Source organism: Haliotis rubra, unplaced genomic scaffold (assembly GCF_003918875.1).
Source record: "Haliotis rubra isolate DU_JTF1 unplaced genomic scaffold, ASM391887v1 Scf1228, whole genome shotgun sequence".
In the NCBI taxonomy this organism is placed as follows: Eukaryota; Metazoa; Mollusca; class Gastropoda; order Lepetellida; family Haliotidae; genus Haliotis; species Haliotis rubra.
In genome coordinates, this window is record NW_025765146.1 from 173,256 (window position 1) to 196,375 (window position 23,120).

Below are 23,120 nucleotides of genomic sequence, written 5' to 3' on the forward strand. Positions count from 1 at the left end.
TGTGTGGGTGTGGGTGTGACTGAGAACCTCACCAGGTGTTTTTGTGTGGGTGTGGGTGTGGCTGACAACATCACCACGTGTTTTGTGTGGGTGTGGGTGTGTTGTGACTGAGAAATCATCAGGTAGTGAGGGTTGTATCAACTTGGAAGACAGTTTTTGAACTATCATATATTGCGTTTGTATGACATGCAAACACACGGCTGGCCATTAGATTGTCGTGCGTAGCACATGGCCTAATGTGCTCAGACGATGAAAGCCTGGACAATTTTTACTTGCTTTGCTCTGCTGGACCTTTTCAGTGGAGTTGCTGGACCTGCCCACACGGCGTGAGTAATTAAGGGACATTTCCATGTGAAACAGTTGTAATATACAGCATGTATTGAATATGCAGGTGCCGTGTTCAGCTTTAATTAAGGGTATTACAGGTAGTAAGACGGTACTTTATGTTCCGAAGGGAATGCGTACCCGAATACGAAGTTTGGAAACATATTACTTCAAATATACATTATATACATCTGCTGCTGACGGTCCGAGACTTTGCATGGTTGTACGCATTGGTGTAGAAGATTCCCACTAGCTGCTCTCAACAGTCGGTGTTTAGCGGGGAGATAATTCCCTGCAATGAATAGAAAAGGCTTATTACCGTTAAGTATCTGATTTCACTTTTTATATACTTTCGTAATCTTTAACAGCAGAGATAAAGTACCTCTTTACAGTAATCATACTTTCTTATTCTGTTTTAGAATGGATAGGGTCTGTATATAACAAGCAAGAAATAAATATCAATACCTCATACTGCACAGGTGATGTCAGGTTTATCATGCTTTTGTAATTGTATAATTATATAAATTGTTAAATTAAGCTCAATGATGAAACCACGATACTTGTTGTCCTTGATTCGACTTTGTCAGTGGTCTGTCACTACATCTGTGTGGTTTTGTCGAGGCATGTCACCTGCATGTATTATTACATATGGACGGTTTCCAAGACTACACTTGCCTATATTCCAGTAAAACAACCTCAACAGTGTGTGATCACAATGGTGAACCCAAGCCATCAGTTCCATGTAGCAGACTACGTGGTGTTTAGTTTGACTATCGCCATATCAGTGGGTATAGGTGTATACTACGCCGTGAAGGGACGGCGCAAGGCCAGTGCGTCTGAATACCTGGTGGGTGGCCGTAAGATGAAGATCATACCTGTTGCTCTGTCTCTCATGGTATCATTCGAGTCATCCATCATGATGCTGGGCTTCCCTGCTGAAGTGTACATCTATGGAATCATGTTCTGGCTCAGCACGTTTGGATTCATGTTCGCCAATCTGATCGGTACCCGTCTGATCGTGCCCATGGTGCATCCACTCAGGCTAACCAGCGCCTACGAGTACCTGGAGCTAAGGTTCCGGTCTAAGATAATACGGCAACTCGGAACCACGCTGGCGTATCTCAGTACGGTGTGTACGTTTTACTACATGGTATTGGGTTGGGATGGCCTAGCTAAGTTGAATATTTCAATTGATTACGTTTGTCTACTTTAGGCTATGAGTTGAGTTGAGTTTTACGCCGCACTCAGCAATATTCCAGCTATATGGCGACTTTAGGCTATGGGGTTGGGAAGGCCGAACTCAGTGGCATATTTGAGGAGAGTATGGGGTCAGGGGGCGGCTATCTTTCTTGGGAGCTAAATTTCACTCTGCACTTAAGAGCTCAGCATTTGTTAGTCTTTGGCTGGGAATTCACCCGAATAAAAATAATCCATACCAAGGTTTGTACAAATCCGAACTATTTCTTAATCAGTTGTCTTTGATTTTAATCAAATACCAACATTCTACAAATTCGTGACTCAAAACATCGTACCTGATTGATGTTTATATGTGGTTTCATTTTCAGTTGTTTTATATGGGCATTGTACTGTTTGGACCGGCAATAGCGCTGGAGGCAGGTAGGTTATCTATAGACATATTTTGTTTCACATTTGATATTATGACCGGAGGATCGGCTAACTGTGTATCACAAGTCGGTGTTGTTAATGTATGGTTGAGGAAATAGGGCATAATAGACGAATATCACGAATGTATGACTGACACTAGATATCACAAGTGGATGTCTTTAATGTATGACTGACACTGGATATCACAAGTGGATGTCTTTAATGTATGACTGACACTAGATATCACAAGTGGATGTCATTAATGTATGACTGACACTGGATATCACAAGTGGATGTCATTAATGTATGACTGACACTAGATATCACAAGTGGATGTCATTAATGTATGACTGACACTGGATATCACAAGTGGATGTCATTAATGTATGACTGACACTGGATATCACAAGTGGATGTCATTAATGTATGACTGACACTGGATATCACAAGTGCATGTCATTAATGTATGACTGACACTAGGTATCACAAGTGGATGTCGTTAATGTATGACTGACACTGGATATCACAAGTGGATGTCTGATGGACACCTTTGATATTGTAATGTGGCAGTGCTTTTTATTGAGTACTGACTGACTGAGTTTGGTTTTATGCCGTTTTTAGCAATTTTCCAGCAACATCACGGCGGGGGACTCCAGAAATGGGCTTCACACATTGTGCCAATGTGGGGATTCGAACCCGGGTCTTCGGCGTGACGAGCCAACGCTTTAACCATTAGGCTACCCCACCGCCCCTATTTATTGAGTAACAGCTCTCAGGGTGTAATGCATGTGATACTGAGAATACTGACTATATTTATGCTTATACTAGATTTAGACAGAAAGATCTGGAAACTTCTACAGGGTGCTACATGCCGATGGGTTGTTGGAGCAGCTTATACCTGTGTATGTAAGGGGAGCTGGCTATTGCCTCTCATCTCACATTACGTCTCAAGTTCAATTCCCGGTCAACGTTTTTGTTTCAACCCGGCAATCAGCACGTAGCAGTATCACCATGAGATCACACTCCGGCACAGCGATGATTTAACATAACATCACTGCCACAGGCTAATTTGCATATCACGTGACCGGACTTTTCTCTTGTTTGTAATCAAACGCGCATATTCATAATAAGAAGAGACTGGACTCACGAAAACTTTTCGTCGCTCTCTTCATAATATTTCACATTGTTACATATATATTCTTCCACAACTGCGACAGTAAGGTCTATGACAGTACATATTTAGACATCAAACTGGATGCATCGTTTGCTCTCCATGAGCGTTGATGACAGCACGTGGAGCCGTACAACCTATGTAAACAAAGGATCGCTACGCAAATCGAAATAGTGTTACATGTTTTTGGATATTTTCTCAGTGAAACTAAACCATTATATTAAAGATGTTTAGTTAGATGTGTAGACTCGCCAAAAATAAAAGAGTAAAAGAAATCTGTACATTATATTGAATGGACATTGCAAGATGTGACGAATCGTCACATTTTTCTGGCCTGTGGCAGAGGTACTATGCTGGCTTGCCGCATGGAACTCTGGGTAGGAGAGTGCAACGAGATATTTTGAAAGAGTGCACGATTGATACATGACTTTTATGCGCTTCTCAATACAGGATTAACAAAATATTTACTGAGGAACTGTAAGCCGTAAATAGTTAATTCATAATTACACTGTTAATACTGGATGAGAGTATGACTCCAAAGAATTGCAGTGTTTACATGTCAGCGGTTATTAAAAGTTGGGAAGTTTTATTTCAGTGACTGGGTTCCCTCTAGCTGGTTCCATGGCGGTGGTAGCGTGCGCCTCCGTGTGTTATACAACAATCGTAAGTATACACTGGTGTATGTGTATTTTATATCCTTGTTAGATATTTAGATATTTTTAGATTTGAAGTTTATGAGTAGTGAGGTGTTGTGTTGTGATTACCAGTTGCAGCAAATGACTGAGGCGTTCGTAAAATATTGACTGACGATATGGCCAAATTGTAACAGTGTGCTTTTGAGGACAACTATATCATTCCAACAGTTCTGTGATGGGAAAATTTCTACAAAGCAGGCTCTTCCTATTCAAGAAAGAATCCTGATCGATTTGATGTCATTCATCCATGAGATGAGATATATAAATATTTGACTCAGGCTTCTTGCTGTCTTCAAACACTGTTCCGGCTTTATGAAGTAAGCAGGCCCTCAGTCATCCGATGTTCTGGACGTTCCTGAGTGCGAAGACTATAAACTACCTTCAGAGGGTCTGTTATCATGCAGCTGCAACATGCTTAAAGTGTTGTGTTGTATGATTTCACTGGGTTTTTAGGGTGGATTCAAGGCTGTCATCTGGACAGACGTTTTCCAGACGGTTGTCATGCTCACCGGGATCTTCGCAATTCTTATCAAGGTATGTCATACTGTCTGAGGTTGTCCCAAACTATCACATACAACGGTACGTGTCATCCACTGTAGGATTGTCATACTGTCCGAGGTTGCCCCAGACTATCACATACAAGTTTCATCCACTGTAGGAATGTCATACTGCCCGAGGTTGTCCCAAACTGTCAGATACAACAGTAGGTGTCATCCACTGTAGGAATGTCATACTGCCCGAGGTTGTCCCAAACTATCACATACAACAGTAGGTGTCATCCACTGTAGGAATGTCATACTGCCCGGGGTTGTCCCAAACTGTCAAATACAACAGTAGGTGTCATCCACTGTAGGAATGTCATACTGCCCGAGGTTGTCCCAAACTGTCAGATACAACAGTAGGTGTCATCCACTGTAGGAATGTCATACTGCCCGGGGTTGTCCCAAACTGTCAGATACAACAGTAGGTGTCATCCACTGTAGGAATGTCATACTGCCCGAGATTGTCCCAAACTGTCAGATACAACAGTAGGTGTCATCCACTGTAGGAATGTCATACTGCCAGAGGTTGTCCCAAACTGTCAGATACAACAGTAGGTGTCATCCACTGTAGGAATGTCATACTGCCCGAGGTTGTCCCAGACTATCACATACAAGTGTCATCCACTGTAGGAATGCCATACTGTCTGATGTTGTCCCAAACTGTCAGATACAACAGTAGGTGTCATCCACTGTAGGAATGTCATACTGCCCGGGGTTGTCCCAAACTGTCAAATACAACAGTAGGTGTCATCCACTGTAGGAATGTCATACTGCCCGGGGTTGTCCCAAACTGTCAGATACAACAGTAGGTGTCATCCACTGTAGGAATGTCATACTGCCCGAGGTTGTCCCAGACTATCACATACAAGTGTCATCCACTGTAGGAATGCCATACTGTCTGATGTTGTCCCAAACTGTCAGATACAACAGTAGGTGCCATCCACTGTAGGAATGTCATACTGTCTGAGGTTGTCCCAAACTATCACATACAACAGTAGGTGTCATCCACTGTAGGAATGTCATACTGCCCGGGGTTGTCCCAAACTGTCAAATACAACAGTAGGTGTCATCCACTGTAGGAATGTCAGACTGTCTGAGGTTGTCCCAAACTGTCAGATACAACAGTAGGTGTCATCCACTGTAGGAATGTCATACTGCCCGAGGTTGTCCCAAACTGTCAGATACAACAGTAGGTGTCATCCACTGTAGGAATGTCATACTGCCCGAGGTTGTCCCAGACTATCACATACAAGTGTCATCCACTGTAGGAATGCCATACTGTCCGAGGTTGTCCCAAACTGTCAGATACAACAGTAGGTGTCATCCACTGTAGGAATGTCATACTGCCCGAGGTTGTCCCAAACTATCACATACAACAGTAGGTGTCATCCACTGTAGGAATGTCATACTGTCTGAGGTTGTCCCAGACTATCACATACAAGTGTCATCCACTGTAGGAATGTAATACTGCCCGTCACATACAACGGTAGGTTGTCCCTGATGTCCCAAACTGTCAGATACAACAGTAGGTGTCATCCACTGTAGGAATGTCATACTGTCTGAGGTTGTCCCAAACTGTCAGATACAACAGTAGGTGTCATCCACTGTAGGAATGTCATACTGTCTGAGGTTGTCCCAAACTCCACAACAGTGGTCTCATCCACTGTAGGAATGTCATACTGCCCGAGGTTGTCCCAAACTGTCAGATACAACAGTAGGTGTCATCCACTGTAGGAATGTCATACTGCCCGAGGTTGTCCCAGACTATCACATACAAGTGTCATCCACTGTAGGAATGCCTTACTGTCCGAGGTTGTCCCAAACTGTCAGATACAACAGTAGGTGTCATCCACTGTAGGAATGTCATACTGCCCGAGGTTGTCCCAAACTATCACATACAACAGTAGGTGTCATCCACTGTAGGAATGTCATACTGTCTGAGGTTGTCCCAGACTATCACATACAAGTGTCATCCACTGTAGGAATGTAATACTGCCCGAGGTTGTCCCAAACTGTCACATACAACGGTAGGTGTCATCCACTGTAGGAATGTCATACTGTCTGATGTCCCAAACTGTCAGATACAACAGTAGGTGTCATCCACTGTAGGAATGTCATACTGTCTGAGGTTGTCCCAAACTGTCAGATACAACAGTAGGTGTCATCCACTGTAGGAATGTCATACTGTCTGAGGTTGTCCCAAACTGTCAGATACAACAGTAGGTCTCATCCACTGTAGGAATGTCATACTGTCTGATGTTGTCCCAAACTGTCAAATACAACAGGGCGGCTTATTTGCGCGTGTTGTTTTTCTTGTAGGGGACAATGGAAGTTGGAGGACCAACACAAATGTGGAACATCAACTACGAAAATGGCCGGCTTAACTTTTTCGAGTGAGTGGCAGACACACGTTTTGTAATCACCTTATGATTTTTATATATAGCTGATCGTCATTTCATCTCTAAACACGATAAACGAGAGGTGAGACACATGTTTAACACAATGGTTCAATATGTTGAAGCTCATTCAGCATGCCACATGTCTTCATATTGCACTTGAACCTTAAACAGCACATTAACTATCTGGGATTACTTCTTTGGAAAATAACCCCGTCCAACTCGCCCATTGGCAGTTTTCAGATAATACAATACATGGTATGTGTAGCTGCAGTTGCAGCACGTCAAGAAATTGCCATGTGCAAGTACTGACTATTAACCATTCAAACATATATTTGGCATCACTGATCGCCATCAGTTTTCCTTGAGGGGTTTAATGTAATGAATGTTTTATCACCAGCTTCAATACCGACCCCACAGTCCGCCACACTTTCTGGAGTCTGTTTCTGGGGTCTAGCATCAGGATGATCGGACTGACCATCGGCCAGGCTGCCATCCAGCGGATCTCTTCCACGCCAACCGAGCTGCAGGCCAAGAAGTAAGAGCTAGGGTTAACTTACAGTCAGTACATACATGAGAGTGTGCATGTAGACACATGTTGTAAGTTAACAGACTGCATGTTGTCTATAGTGTGCTTGCTTGTATGCTAGTTTACATGAGTCTATGTTACTCCAAGACCAGTAATATATACTCTGTGCAGACATACACGTCCAGCAGGTAATACGACCAATGCCGAAAAATGAGATAGAGGTAGAGTGATAAAAGCAAGTTAGAGCAAACACATTGACATTCAATATTGGGACGGCGAAACACAATAAACGGATTGAAATCAAGATCAAAATAGAGAACTAACGTGCTTACCTACACTGTGAGGTACAAAATAACAGGGTGGTACAATATAACAGGGTGGTACAATATAACAGGGTGGTACAATATAACAGGGTGGTACAATATAACAGGGTGGTAAAGAGTATCGAAATGACTTGAAGCTCAGTGAACACACACAATGAGAAAGGATGCTGCATTGTCCTAACAGAATGCTGCTTGTAGAGTTTTGTTCATCACTGGTCCCGCCTTCTTCATCACTCTGACCCTGGCCACCTTGGAAGGACTGGTGGCGTTCGCCTACTACTACAATAGAGGCTGTGATCCACTCAAGTCCAAACAAATCTCCAACCCTAACCAGGTAAGTATGTTGATGGGTTTGACAGCAACTCATCCAATAGTTGTATACTCTACAATCTTCACACAAGGAAGTTCCAGTTCCTTAATCAACAACAGCCTCTATATACTAGTGGTTGTCTCTGTGGGGGATCCTGTGTATGTTTTACTGGGATTTTAGCATCTATATAGTGGGGGCTCCTGTGTACATAAACAGTGGATTGTCCTCTGTATCTATATAGTGGGGGCTCCTGTGTACATAAACAGTGGATTGTCCTCTGTATCTATATAGTGGGGGATCCTGTGTACATAAACAGTGGATTGTCCTCTGTATCTATATAGTGGGGGATCCTGTGTACATAAATAGTGGATTGTCCTGTGTACATAAATAGTGGATTGTTATGTGCACATATATATTGGATTGTCCTGTGTACATAAATAGTGGATTGTCCTGTCTACATAAATAGTGGATTGTCCTGTGTACATATATAGTGCATTTTCCTGTCTACATAAATAGTGGATTGTCCTGTGTACATATATAGTGGGTTCTCCTGTGTACATAAATAGTGTATTTTCCTGTCTACATAAATAGTGCATTGTCCTGTTTACATAAATAGTGGATTTTCCTGTGTACATATATAGTTGGTTGACCCGTGTACATAAATAGTGTATTTTCCTGTGTACATAAATAGTGCATTTTTCTGTGTACATATATAGTGGATTGTTCTGTGCACATATATAATGGATTGTCCTGTGTACATAAATAGTGGATTGTCCTGTGTACATATATAGTGCATTTTCCAGTCTACATAAATAGTGTATTGTCCTGTGTACATATATAGTGGGTTCTCCTGTGTACATAAATAGTGCATTTTCCTGTCTACATAAATAGTGGATTGTCCTGTGTACATATATAGTGGATTTTCATGTGTACATATATAGTGCATTTTCCTGTCTACATAAATAGTGGATTGTCCTGTGTACATAAATAGTGTATTTTCCTGTGTACATATATAGTGCATTTTCCTGTGTACATAAATAGTGTATTTTCCTGTGTACATAAATAGTGGATTGTCCTGTGTACATATACAGTGGGTTGTCCTGTGGACATATATAGTGGATTGTCCTGTCTCTATATAGTAAGGGATCCTGTGTACATATATAGTGAATTATCCTGTGTATCTATATTGTGTGGGATCCTGTGTACATAAATAATGGATTGTCCTGTGTACATATATAGTGGATTGTCCTGTGTACATAAATAGTGTATTTTCCTGTGTACATTAATAGTGGATTGTCCTGTGTACATATACAGTGGGTTGTCCTGTGTACATATATAGTGGATTGTCCTGTCTCTATATAGTAAGGGATCCTGTGTACATATATAGTGAATTATCCTATGTATCTATATTGTGTGGATTGTCCTGTGTACATATATAGTGGATTGTTCTGTGTACATAAATAGTGTAAATTCCTGTGTACAAAAACAGTGGATTGTCCTGTTTATCTATAAAGTGGGTTGTCCTGTGTATCTATATAGTGAGGGATCCTGTGTACATGTATAGTGAATTGTTCTGTGTATATATATGGTGGATTGTCCTGTGTATCTATATAGCGGGGGGTTCTGTGTACATATATAGTGGATTGTCCTGTGTATCTATATTGTGTGGGATCCTGTGTATGTATATAGTGGATTGTCCTGTGTACATATGTAATGGATTGTCCTGAGTACATATGTAGCGGATTGCCCTGTGTACATAAAGAGTGGGTTGTCCTGTGTATCTAAATAATGGATTGATCTGTGTACATATATACTGGAGATGTTGAGTTTCTATATAGTGAGGTGCCGTGTGCATCTATATAGTGAGGTGTCCTGTGTTCATATATACTGGGGGCGTTGAGTATCTTTATAGTGAGGTGTCCTGTGTATATATATACTGGGGGTGTTGAGTATCTATATAGTGAGGTGTCTTGTGTATATATATACTGGGGGTGTTGAGTATCTATATAGTGAGGTGTCATGTGTATATATATAATGGGGGTGTTGAGTATCTATATAGTGAGGTGTCATGTGTATATATATACTGGGGGTGTTGAGTATCTATATAGTGAGGTGTCCTGTGTATATATATACTGGGGGTGTTGAGTATCTATATAGTGAGGTGTCCTGTTTATATATATACTCGGGATGTTGAGTATCTATATAGTGAGGTATCATGTATATATATATATATATATACTGGGGGTGTTGAGTATCTATATAGTGAGGTGTCCTGTGTGTGTATATATATATACTGGGGGTGTTGAGTATCTATATAGTGAGGTGTCCTGTGTATATATATACTGGGGGTGTTGAGTATCTATATAGTGAGGTATCGTGTGTGTATATATACTGGGGGTGTTTAGTATCTATATAGTGAGGTGTCCTGTGTATATATATACTGGGGGTGTTGAGTAGCTATAAAGTGAGGTGTCCTGTTTATATATATACTGGGGATGTTGAGTATCTATATAGTGAGGTATCATGTATATATATATATATAAATATATATATATATATATATACTGGGGGTGTTGAGTATCTATATAGTGAGGTGTCCTGTTTATATATATACTCGGGATGTTGAGTATCTATATAGTGAGGTATCATGTATATATATATATATATATATATATATATACTGGGGGTGTTGAGTATCTATATAGTGAGGTGTCCTGTGTGTGTATATATATATACTGGGGTGTTGAGAGTATCTATATAGTGAGGTGTCCTGTGTATATATATACTGGGGTGTTGAGTATCTATATAGTGAGGTATCGTGTGTGTATATATACTATGTTTAGTATCTATAGGGGGTGTTTAGTATCTATATAGTGAGGTGTCCTGTGTATATATATACTGGGGTGTTGAGTAGCTATAAAGTGAGGGTGTCCTGTTTATATATATACTGGGGATGTTGAGTATCTATATAGTGAGGTATCATGTATATATATATATATAAATATATATATATATATATACTGGGGGTGTTGAGTATCTATATAGTAAGGTGTCCTGTGTGTATATATATATACTGGGGGTGTTGAGTATCTACATAGTGAGGTGTCCTGTGTATATATATACTGGGGGTGTTGAGTATCTATATAGTGAGGTATCGTGTGTGTATATATACTGGGGGTGTTTAGTATCTATATAGTGAGGTGTCATGTGTATAAATATACTGGGGGTCTTGAGTATCTATATAGTGAGGTGTCCTGTGTATATATATACTGGGGCTGTTGAGTATCTATATAGTGAGGTGTCCTGTGTATATATATACTGGGGGTGTTGAGTATCTATATAGTGAGGTGTCCTGTGTATATATATACTGGGGGTGATGAGTATCTATATAGTGAGGTATCAAGTGTATATATATATACTGGGGGTGTTGAGTATCTATATAGTGAGGTGTCATGTGTATATATATACTGGGGGTGTTGAGTATCTATATAGTGAGGTGTCCTGTGTATATATATACTGGGGGTGTTGAGTATCTATATAGTGAGGTGTCCTGTGTATATATATACTGGGGGTGATGAGTATCTATATAGTGAGGTATCAAGTGTATATATATATACTGGGGGTGTTGAGTATCTATATAGTGAGGTATCATGTGTATATTTATAGTGAGGTGTCCTGTGTATGTATATACTGGGGGTGTTGAGTATCTGTAGAGTGAAGTATCATGTGTATCTATAAAGTGAGGTGTCCTGTGTGTATATATATAGTGAGGCGTCCTGTGTGTATATTTAGTGAGGTGTCATGTGTATATATATACTGGGGGGTGTTGAGTATCTTTTTAGTGAGGTGTCATGTGTATATATATACTGGGGGTGTTGAGTATCTATAAAGTGAGGTGTCCTGTGTATATATATACTGGGGGTGTTGAGTATCTATAAAGTGAGGTGTCCTGTGTATATATATACTGGGGGTGTTGAGTATCTATATAGTGAGGTGTCCTGTGTATATATATACTGGGGGTGATGAGTATCTATATAGTGAGGTAACAAGTGTATATATATATACTGGGGGTGTTGAGTATCTATATAGTGAGGTATCATGTGTATATTTATAGTGAGGTGTCCTGTGTATGTATATACTGGGGGTGTTGAGTATCTGCAGAGTGAAGTATCACGTGTATCTATATAGTGAAGTGTCATGTGTGTATATATATAGTGAGGCGTCCTGTGTGTATATATACTGAGGTGTCCTGTGTACATATATACTGAGGGTGTTGAGTATCTATATAGTGAGGTATCATGTGTATATATATACTGGGGGTGTTGAGTATCTATATAGTGAGTTATCATGTGTATATATATATACTGGGGGTGTTTAGGATCTATATAGCGAGGTATCATGTGTATATATATACTGGGGATGTTGAGTATCTATATAGTGAGGTGTCATGTGTATATATATACTGGGGGTGTTGAGTATCTATATAGTGAGGTATCATGTGTATATATATACTGGGGGTTTTGAGTATCTATATAGTGAGGTGTCATGTGTATATATATACTAGGGTTTTGATTATCTATATAGTGAGGTATCATGTGTATATATATATACTTGGGGTGTTGAGTATCTATATAGTGAGGTGTCATGTGTATATATATACTGGGAGTGTTGAGTATCTATATAGTGAGGTGTCATGTGTATATATAGCCTGGGGGTGTTGAGTATCTATATAGTGAGGTATCATGTGTATATATATACTGGGGGTGTTTAGTATCTATATAGTGAGGTGTCATGTGTATATATATATATTGGGGGTGTTGAGTATCTATATCTATATAGTGAGGTGTTCTGTGTGTATATATATACTGGGGATGTTGAGTATCTATATAGTGAGGTATCATGTATATATATATACTGGGGGTGCTTAGTATCTATATAGTGAGGTGTCATGTGTATATATATACTGGGGGTGTTGAGTATCTATATCTGTATAGTGAGGTGTCCTGTGTATATATATAATAGGGGGTATCTACAGTACAACCAGAAATTATTGAGAAGATAAAGATTATAAAATGTTTTTCACACATTACTCACGGATTTGATGTGAACATTACCAGAACATAACTCCAGATTCAAAGACAGGTGAACAGTTAGTATTTTGTCAAGTCACCATGGGCAGCAATGCAGGCTTCAATGCGGTGGGGCATACTACTGATCAAAGAAGTTAGAAAGTCGTGATCCATGCTGTCCCAATATCGGACCACCTCTTCTTTCATTTCAGCAATTCTTCTTATTGACACTTTCCTTCATGAGTCCCCAAACATTTTCTATTGGATTTAGGTCAGGGCTATAGCTTGGCCAATCTAATACTGTCATATTTTGGGTCCGAAATCAGGCCTGTGAATGCTTTGAACGATGTTTTGGGTCGTTGTTCTGCTGGAAAATCCAAACATTTCCATAGAACACGTGAGCAGATGGAAGTAAATGTCCCTCGAGAATATCTGTGTACCGCTCACTGTTCATATTCCCTTCAGATCATAGGGGGCGTTGCCCCTAACACAGATATGCCACCCCACACGTTAAATTTCGGACTGTACTTTGGGCTGATGCCAAAGTTTTTCAGTTTGTTTGGACCAGAATTTCAGTTTATTAGGAAACAGCCACACAGAACTTTCATCTGAGAAAATCACGTTGTCCCAGTTACAATTTCTATGCTGTAAGCACCAGTTCAACCTTCGCTCCTTTTGTTCAGGTTTCATGATCGGTGATGGAATTCCTCGACTATTCTGCCAACCCATTGCATGCAGCTCAGTTCTAATTGTCTCCTTACAGACAGCCACAGTTCCTCTATCAATCATATCCAGCCTTAAGTTTTCTAAACTCCTTCGTTTGTTTTAAGAAACAAAAATACCAAGCCGCCTCCTGTCACCGACAGTCAGTTTTCTGGGCCTCCCTGCGCCTCCCTGGTGCTCAATGCCATATCCATTTGCAATATTTTTCAAAACACGATAAACAGTGGACAAAGGGGTGCCTGTTCTACTTGAAATCACTTTAGCTGATCTGATGTCCTTGTTATAAAACTCTAAAATCAACTTCCTCTTCTCTAAATCATCCATACTGAGGATCAATGAAAATAGCGTCTGCTAGCAAGTAAACAAAGGGGGATAACTCTTCACAAACTAATGAAAAAGGATTAACGGGGTTGTCTCTCTTGAATGAAACCAAGCACTTGATAGCTGGTCCAGGTTGTTTATACTAGAAATCCAATTAAACATATTCCTAAAATTCTCAATAATATCTGGTCATACTATATATGCTGTGTGTATCTGCAGCTCATTCCCTTTATGGTGATGGACATCTTCCGGGAGCTGCCAGGCATGCCAGGCCTGTTCATGGCGGCGTTGTTCAGCGCCTCACTGAGGTAGGGAGCTGTCACAGAAACACAGTATCACAAACGCCGGACCTTTTGACCAGAACATTTGACCAGACCACTTGGCCAGACCACCTGGCCAGACCACTTGACCAGACCACTTGGCCAGACCATTTGACAAGACCACTTGACTAGACCACTTGGTGTTGGTCACAACACTTGGCCAGATCACTTGGCCAGTCCTCTTGGCCAGACCTCTTGACCAGATCACTTGACCAGACCACTTGACAAGACCTCAACTGAGTAGATTGTGTTTCTATTTTCCACCAATGCTGTTGGTATTTCACGCAGACAAAGGACGTTCGCAAGAGAAACGGTTACATCTCCCCACAGCAGACCTCTTGGCCAGAGCTCTTGGCCAGACCACTTGGCCAGACCACTTGACCAGACCACTTGGCCAGACCACTTGACAAGACCACTTGACTAGACCACTTCGCCAGACCACTTAACCACACCACTTGACTAGACCACTTGGCCAGATTACTTAGCCAGACCTCTTGACCAGACAACTTAACCAGACCACTTGACTAGATCACTTGGCCGGACCTTTTGGCCAGACCACTTTACCAGACCTCTTGGCCAGACCACTTAGCCAGATCATTTGACCATACATCTTGGCCAGAGCTCCTTGCCAGACCTCTTGGCCAGATTACTTAGCAAGAACTCTTGACCAGACCTCTTGGCCAGACCTCTTGGCCAGATCACTTGACCAGACGTCTTGGCCAGACCACTTAACCAGACCACTTGACTATACCTCTTGGCCGGACCTTTTGGCCAGACCACTTGAGTAGACCACTTGACCAGACCACTGGACCAGACCACTTGGCCAGATCACTTGACCAGACCTCTTGGCCAGACCGCTTGGCCAGACCACTTGGTCACACCACTTGGCCAGACCACTTGGCGAGATCACTTGGTCACAACACTTCGTAACAACACTTGGCCAGATCACTTGGCCAGACCTCTTGGCCAGACCACTTGGCCAGACCACTTGACCAGTCCACTTGGCCAGACCTCTTGACCAAATCACTTGACCAGACCACTTGACAAGACCTCAACTGAGTAGATTGTGTTTCTATTTTCCACCAATGCTGTTGGTATTTCACGCAGACAAAGGACGTTCGCAACAGAAACGGTTAAATCTTCCCACAGCAGCGCCCATTCCAATACAGAACTACATGTATATAAAATCCATAGTTTTTATTGGTAGAATGGATTCTGACAATGTCATCTATTTGATGTTTTTAGTGGTAGGAGTGAATATGGTAGATGAAATAGAAAAAGTCATGTCTTACTTTTCATCTTAAATGTTGGACCCCACACACTAGCACACACGCGCACACACGCACGCACACACACACACACACGCACACTCACACACGCACATACGCACGCGCGCGCACGCACACACATAAGAGTTAACGTCCCTGTGTTACAGCACACTGTCCTCGGGCCTCAGTGCCCTGTCAGCACAGACCTGGGAGGACTACATCAAGCCGTATGTGAAGAATCCCACCGAGGTTAAGGCCACGATCATAGCCAAGTGTTCAGGTAGGAGCAGAGCCTTCCGCGTTATAGTGTGTATATTGTAGTTATCCATGTAGTGTGGAGTCAACACTATCCCCTCTCACTATCCTCTTGTGAGTGGTGCTGGAACTGGCAGAAGTAGAATAGTGGTGAACGGATGTGCCGACTATATAAGCATGAAAAGTGGAAGAAGAACTATCTTAAACTGAGTCACAAAATATGCACTACAAGACATTGGCAAACAGAAATAGTCAGTGATAGAAATCACGCAATTTGTCTGTACTGAACGTATGAAACCATCAATATATATGTCAGCAGGATAAGACCAGTCTTCATTGCTCACACTAGAAACTGTTATTTTCCGCCACTGAAAGATATCTTCTGTGTCCTCCAAAACAGACCAGAGCTACAATCATAAGTGGTAAATGTTGACGGGTGAGTGAGTGAGTGAGTGAGTGAGTGAGTATATTTCCTGTCAATGTAACGTCCTAATCAATTCACTTTCAATGTTCTATGCTTATGGCGAAGTGAACACCTAGTGGGGAACGTGTTCACCCGTTACACCAAAGGCTTGAGTTCGATTCACCACTGATGCCTAACGTTCGGATATTGTGGGATTATTGTTAAAACAGACATAAAACTATATTCATGCAATCATTCTAGCATTGGTTTCAATGAGGATAGACTTTTTCTTGATGACTACAAACACTTTCATTCCCCATTTCATCTTTGAATAATTGCTTATAACATTATGATGTGCTATTTCTGTGACCGTGCAGGTAGGATACATATTTTAAAAGACTGTGAGGTTATAAGGAATATATTGTAATCAACTGTGTTGCGCCCGTCCTGCAGTTGTGGCATGTGGAGGTGTGTCTGTCGCCATCTCGATGCTCATCGCCAAGGTCGGCGGGACGTTGTCTCAGGTAAATGTTTAGTATTTCAACTGATACCCATTTATCCGGATAGATATATGTCATTGTGAAAGATAAGTTCATTATGGAAAATCACTGTACTTATCAAGCCGTTCAAAGAATAGTCAGGGTACATAACAAGAAACAGAGAATTTATTGATTAGCAATAGAAGTATATCACATCGCTACTGTTTTGTATTTCAAGATCTCATTCAGCCTCCTGGCTGCCTTTTCCGGCCCCGCCACCGGCCTTTTTCTCCTGGGAGCCATGATACCGTGGGCGAATGTCCAGGTAAGCGAGTTAAATGAATGGCCAGGTAAGCCAGATAAGCATATAACAGGTGAGCAAATGTCCAGTAAGCCAGTTAAGTGAATGTCCAGTAAGCCCGATAAGTGAATATCCAGCAAGCCAGTTAAGTGAATGGTCAGGTTTTGTGAGTTTAAGTGAATGGTCAGGTGAGTGAGTTAAGTGAATGGTCAGGTGAGTTAAGTGAATGTCCAGTAAGCCAGTTAAGTGAATGGCCAGGTGAGTGAGTTAAGTGAAAGGCCAGGTGAGTGAGTTTAGTGAATGGCCAGATGAGTGAGTTAAGTGAATGGCCAGGATAGTGGGTTACGTGAATGGTCAGGTAAGTGAGTTAAGTAAATGACCAGGTTAGTGAGTTAAGTGAATGGCCAGGTGAGTGAGTTAAGTGAATGGCCAGGTGAGTGAGTTTAGTGAATGGCCAGATGAGTGAGTTAAGTGAATGGCCAGGATAGTGGGTTACGTGAATGGTCAGGTAAGTGAGTTAAGTAAATGACCAGGTTAGTGAGTTAAGTGAATGGCCAGGTGAGTGAGTTAAGTGAATGACCAGGTGAGTGAGTTAAGTGAATGTCCAGTAAGCCAGTTAAGTGAATGACCAGGTAAGTGAGTTAAGTGAAAGGCCAGGTGAGTGAGTTTAGTGAATGGCCAGATGAGTGAGTTAAGTGAATGGCCAGGATAGTGGGTTACGTGAATGGTCAGGTAAGTGAGTTAAGTAAATGACCAGGTTAGTGAGTTAAGTGAATGGCCAGGTGAGTGAGTTAAGTGAATGGCCAGGTGAGTGAGTTTAGTGAATGGCCAGATGAGTGAGTTAAGTGAATGGCCAGGATAGTGGGTTACGTGAATGGTCAGGTAAGTGAGTTAAGTAAATGACCAGGTTAGTGAGTTAAGTGAATGGCCAGGTGAGTGAGATAAGTGAATTGCCAGGTAAGTGAGTTAAGTGAATGGCCAGGTAAGTGAGTTAAGTGAATGGCCAGGTGAGTGAGTTAATTGAATTGCCAGGTAAGTGAGTTAAGTGAATGGCCAGGTATGTGAGTTAAGTGAATGGCCAGGTGAGTGAGTTAAGTGAATGGTCAGGTGAGTGAGTTCATGCATTATTGCAACACATGGTTTAGCTGAATGACGGGTGGAGCAATGTAATAACCTATATTTAAAAACAATGTTATAACCTAAATTGTAAAAGCATGTGAGAAAGAATACCCTTTTGTTGTTTATGTTTCTTTTACAGGAAGATATTGACTATATGGTATATTCATCACTGACATGTGGGCTGTGTTACTAGGGGGCGTTCGTGGCCACAGTTACAGGAGCTGTGTTTATATTCTGGATCTCCATCGGGTCCTACATGTCAACTACCAAGCGGAAGACGCCCTGGCTTCCTCTTGGGCCTACAGACAGGTGCCCAGTCGACAACGTCACTTTCATCAGCGACTTTAACTACACCATCCCAGACATCAGTGTGACGACAGAAGCCTACACACCGTGCGTTTATTAAGATATCGATCCAGAATGTACAGATACCTCTATGATAAGCAGAAATTCTAACACATTCCATAAACAGCTATATTTGTTATAGAATAAATATATTTATGTTAGACAGATATATCTTTATGCTCTATACACTTATTTATGCTAGACTGATATATCTTTATGCTCTATGCACCTATTTATGTTAGAACGATATATCTTTATGCTCTATACACCTATTTATGCTAGACTGATATATCTTTATGCTCTATGCACCTATTTATGCTAGACAGATATATCTTTATGCTCTATACACCTATTTATGCTAGACTGATATATTTTTATGCTCTATGCACCTATTTATGTTAGACAGGTATATCTTTATGTTATATACACATACTTATGCCATGGAGTGACATCTTTCTGTTACAGACAGGGTCTTGACAAGCTGTACTCTCTGTCCTATATGTGGTTCGGGGCACTTGGTATATTTTTTGTTGTAGCAGTTGGGGCTATCGTCAGCTACATGGTTAATGGTGAGTGCAAGTAAGATGACAAGTACCTCACGAACAGTGAGCAATGTTCTTGAATACACTCATTGTGTTACATGCTCTTCAAAAAAGTAGTCGATCACGAAATATATGTTTATACAAGCATTAGAACAAGTCTAAGTTTTGACAACACACATGTCAAGTCGTATCCAAAAACATACCCCTATCGTCCTTTACAATCGTTTTACTTCACTATCGGTTGCAGTGTATCCAATGTGTTCGTTATTATCAAGCAATTATTATTAGAAACAAAAATCTACTACACTTTTGGAAATTTTAAGTTCTTTCCGTCTATCCCTTAGTTTTGTCGCATTGTATAATATCAAAACAGAACACCCTGTTGGGTGACTGAAAAGTTCTGAGCCAAACTATGATGACCCGCGTTGATAATCCCCTCTGAAGCTCCTACACTTGTGCCAAGATGTTGGAGTGCACGGCCCCTTTAGTGTAGAGGGTACTTCCTGGTGGTGTGTAAAGTCCTCAGCAACAGAAATGACGACATCATCGTTTGCGTACTGCTTGCCAACCAGATTTACCTGACGTGTTTGGAATTCTGACAGTGCAAATCTAGTGACAACGGGCGATGTTCATAGAGTTCAAAACCACGCAATGCATTGCAGCCATGGCTGTAATAGACTGGTGCATTGTTCTGTTGGAACAACACGCATTTGGTTCACTTTAAACTAGCCTGCATATTTTCATGCAGCTGACAATGCAGATTAACGTAATACAGGCTATTAGTTCGAAAACCGAAGCGATCTTCCTGACTGATGAAACAAACATTCTTACATTCTTCAGAAGAGCTGTAAGATACTCAGCCTACCGCTCCATGCTTACTTATCACGGGACAATCAAGAGTTGGTTTGCTTTAGGACGATTTATATTCTCACTAGAGACGATGAACTTGGAGTCACCAATCTTGGAATCCACCGGGCTGGAACCATCGTCATGCACAGTTGTTCTTCTCAGAATGTTCTCAACTCTGTAGTGAGAAGTCTGTGATGTTGGCTGTCTGACATGCGCACAGTATTCGATCATCTAAAATGGAATTATTCTTCTTTTAACATTTTCTGTTGTTGTGTCAGTTGGGGGTCTTTGAGAGCCAGTCGTTTCCCCCTTCAACAGCGCTTGAACAGCTAGCTCATCGATAGGCTCAGAACCTTTCCGACACCACTCGTATGCTTTCTGGAACACATTTTGTAGATATAAAAGTAGGATATGGTTGCGCAAGTGACAGAGAGTGTACAGGTGAAGGTACAGGGGCGACATTGTTGCAGGTTGCCGGACGACCACGAAGGCAGACACTCGATACTTAGTCTCCGTCGTGGATCAGTTATTCTGCTGTCTCCCGGAACCCGTCAAACACTTCTTCCGATGTGGAGTGGACTACACAGCTGTAAGTTCCCTGATTGTGTCGTGCATTACTAAATACATTCTTCCGATGTGGAGTGGACTACTCAGGTACTCGTGCAATACTAAATACATACTTTATATGAATTGTAGTTTTTGATGTTGTGGTGAGATGATAAGCTGGTTTTACGATAGGATAGTGAAACAATATTTTAATGGAGCAGGAGCTGCTGTGAACATCATCTTAATATGGGAATAATGGATGTTTACATAATACAGCAGTGTAGGTAATAGTATACATCGTTATCAGAGCTTGGTTATACAGATACAGGTTCATATACTTTTTTTCTTCGAACAGAGTGAGTTGTCACCTCGAACAGCTTTGTCACAACATGTAATGTCCATGCCAATGTTTGTGTAATAACCCGGCAATGTATACTTTGTATGGCCAGGCTTCGCGTGTTGCCGAGACCTCCTCCAAGGCAGACATTTACCACACCAGCGTGGACATACCCCAGGAGGACGAAGCTCTTTGCCAGCCAGACGAGGAACACAACCAGCAGCACTCAAACCACATCAAGATTGTGCATGCGTCGGAAAACGGGCCAGAATCAGATCGCCGCCATCTTATTGACGCCGAACTGTTACCTCTTCAACAAAATGAAGATAGAGGTGAACCTAGTTTTTATCAAGGCAATGGTAGGGAGCTGTCACAACAAGACCGAACCCCAGATATGGAGGAATCAGTTCTAGATCAATCTGTAGAAGTCAAGCTAAACCTTGACCAATCGCATAAGTTAGAGGACCCACGTCTAGATCAAACCCAAGAGAGGAATGAGCCAAGTTTACTAACGCAGACGAAGGAGCCGTGTCTCGACCAAACACATGGGATGGAGCCAAGTCTAGATCACACTTCCTGCAAGGGGGAGCCACAACAAGATGGGAATCTGGAGAGAGAAGACACCAGAACAGGACAGATTTCAGATACACAGGATGCCTCTCCACACTTAGAGGATACTAAACATCAGGAGTCCAGCAATCTGTAGAGACAGTATAGTTCATTGAAAGTGTTCACGTAAACATGAGGAAATGACAAAAACCGACCGCAGTGACTGTTGGGGCTACTATCAGAGCTGCAAGAGAAATCGAGCCCGTGTGTTTGGAGTGGGTTCACTGTGACGTCAATGTTAGAGGGGAGGATGTTTATGAAAATATTACTTCTAATGTACGTATTAAACAAGTTTGTGTGTGTGAAGTGTATGTGATAGTAGTGCTGCAACAGTCGTCATACCTGTAATGCAGTAAGTATCATTTTTCTTGACGTATCAGCAAAATTAATGATTAGTGATAAAAAACAACAACCAAAGAATGATAAATGACGTGATTGTGTAATCTATTTACCGACATCTGTAGGTGGGCCAGTGATTCTGGTGAATGTGTCTGTGTTACGCCAATTTCTTGAAGATTACAGAATGGTCATGCTTCCTTCTACGTCTCTATCTTTACTGATGTGATGAACGTCTGCAGGACAATACTCACCTGAATGTTGTATAAAGATATCATGTGCATAGACAAACATTCCATATCTGTGTACATTTACCCATATACTGTTGAAAGATAAATACTGATCCGTCAGGTCACACAGTGTATGGACGGATCCGCCAGGTCACACAGTGTATGAGCGGATCCACCAGGTCACACAATGTATGGACGGATCCACCAGGTCACACAGTGTATGAGCGGATCCACCAGGTCACACAATGTATGGACGGATCCGCCAGGTCACACAGTGTATGAGCGGATCCACCAGGTCACACAATGTATGAACGGATCCACCAGGTCACACAATGTATGGACGGATCCGTCCGGTCACACAATGTATGGACGGATCCACCAGGTCACACAAAGTATGGACGGATCCGTCAGGTCACACAGTGTATGAGCGGATCCGCCAGGTCAAGCAATGTATGAACGGATCCGTCAGGTCTCACAATGTATGAACGGATCCGTCAGGTCACAGTGTATGAGCAGGATCCGTCAGGTCACACAGTGTATGAACGAATCCGTCAGGTCACACAGTGTATGAGGTCACACAATGTATGAACGAATCCGTCAGGTCACACAATGTATGAACGGATCCGTCAGGTCACACAGTGCATGGACAGATCCGTCAGGTCACAGTGTATGGACGGATCCGTCAGGTCACACAGTGTATGAGCGGATCCGCCAGGTCACGCAATGTATGAACGGATTCGTCAGGTCTCACAATGTATGAACGGATCCACCAGGTCACACAATGTATGGACGGATCCGTCCGGTCACACAATGTATGGACGGATCCACCAGGTCACACAAAGTATGGACGGATCCGTCAGGTCACACAGTGTATGAGCGGATCCGCCAGGTCACGCAATGTATGAACGGATCCGTCAGGTCTCACAATGTATGAACGGATCCGTCAGGTCACACAGTGTATGGACGGATCCGTCAGGTCACACAGTGTATGAGCGGATCCGTCAGGTCACACAGTGTATGAACGAATCCGTCAGGTCACACAGTGTATGAGCGGATCCGTCAGGTCACACAATGTATGAACGAATCCGTCAGGTCACACAATGTATGAACGGATCCGTCAGGTCACACAGTGCATGGACAGATCCGTCAGGTCACACAGTGTATGGACGGATC

At 41.9% G+C, this 23,120-nt stretch overlaps 1 protein-coding gene across 1 annotated transcript; it reads left to right on the plus strand.

The window, feature by feature from the left end:
- The first annotated feature begins 207 nt into the window (after positions 1–207).
- LOC124266029 (sodium-coupled monocarboxylate transporter 1-like) lies at positions 208–21,917 on the plus strand. The gene is made up of 16 exons (XM_046700839.1): positions 208–326; positions 1,011–1,453; positions 1,890–1,941; positions 3,696–3,763; positions 4,249–4,329; positions 6,657–6,730; positions 7,134–7,271; positions 7,784–7,919; positions 14,228–14,316; positions 15,764–15,876; positions 16,708–16,778; positions 16,972–17,058; positions 18,347–18,546; positions 18,964–19,067; positions 20,360–20,478; positions 20,885–21,917. The coding sequence occupies exons 2-16, from the start codon at positions 1,040–1,042 to the stop codon at positions 21,476–21,478; spliced, it is 2,340 nt and encodes a 779-aa protein (XP_046556795.1). The 5' UTR covers positions 208–326; positions 1,011–1,039; the 3' UTR covers positions 21,479–21,917.
- Positions 21,918–23,120: the final 1,203 nt, after the last annotated feature.

What these genes read in the sequence shown, in the direction of transcription:
- LOC124266029 (XM_046700839.1), top strand. Translation starts at nt 1,040, where the DNA reads ATGGTGAACCCAAGCCATCAGTTCCATGTAGCAGACTACGTGGTGTTT. An exon ending in GGCAATAGCGCTGGAGGCAG is followed by an intron (nt 1,942 to 3,695) that starts GTAGGTTATCTA and finishes GTTTTATTTCAG; the next exon opens with TGACTGGGTTCCCTCTAGCT. An exon ending in ACGACAGAAGCCTACACACC is followed by an intron (nt 18,547 to 18,963) that starts GTGCGTTTATTA and finishes TTTCTGTTACAG; the next exon opens with ACAGGGTCTTGACAAGCTGT.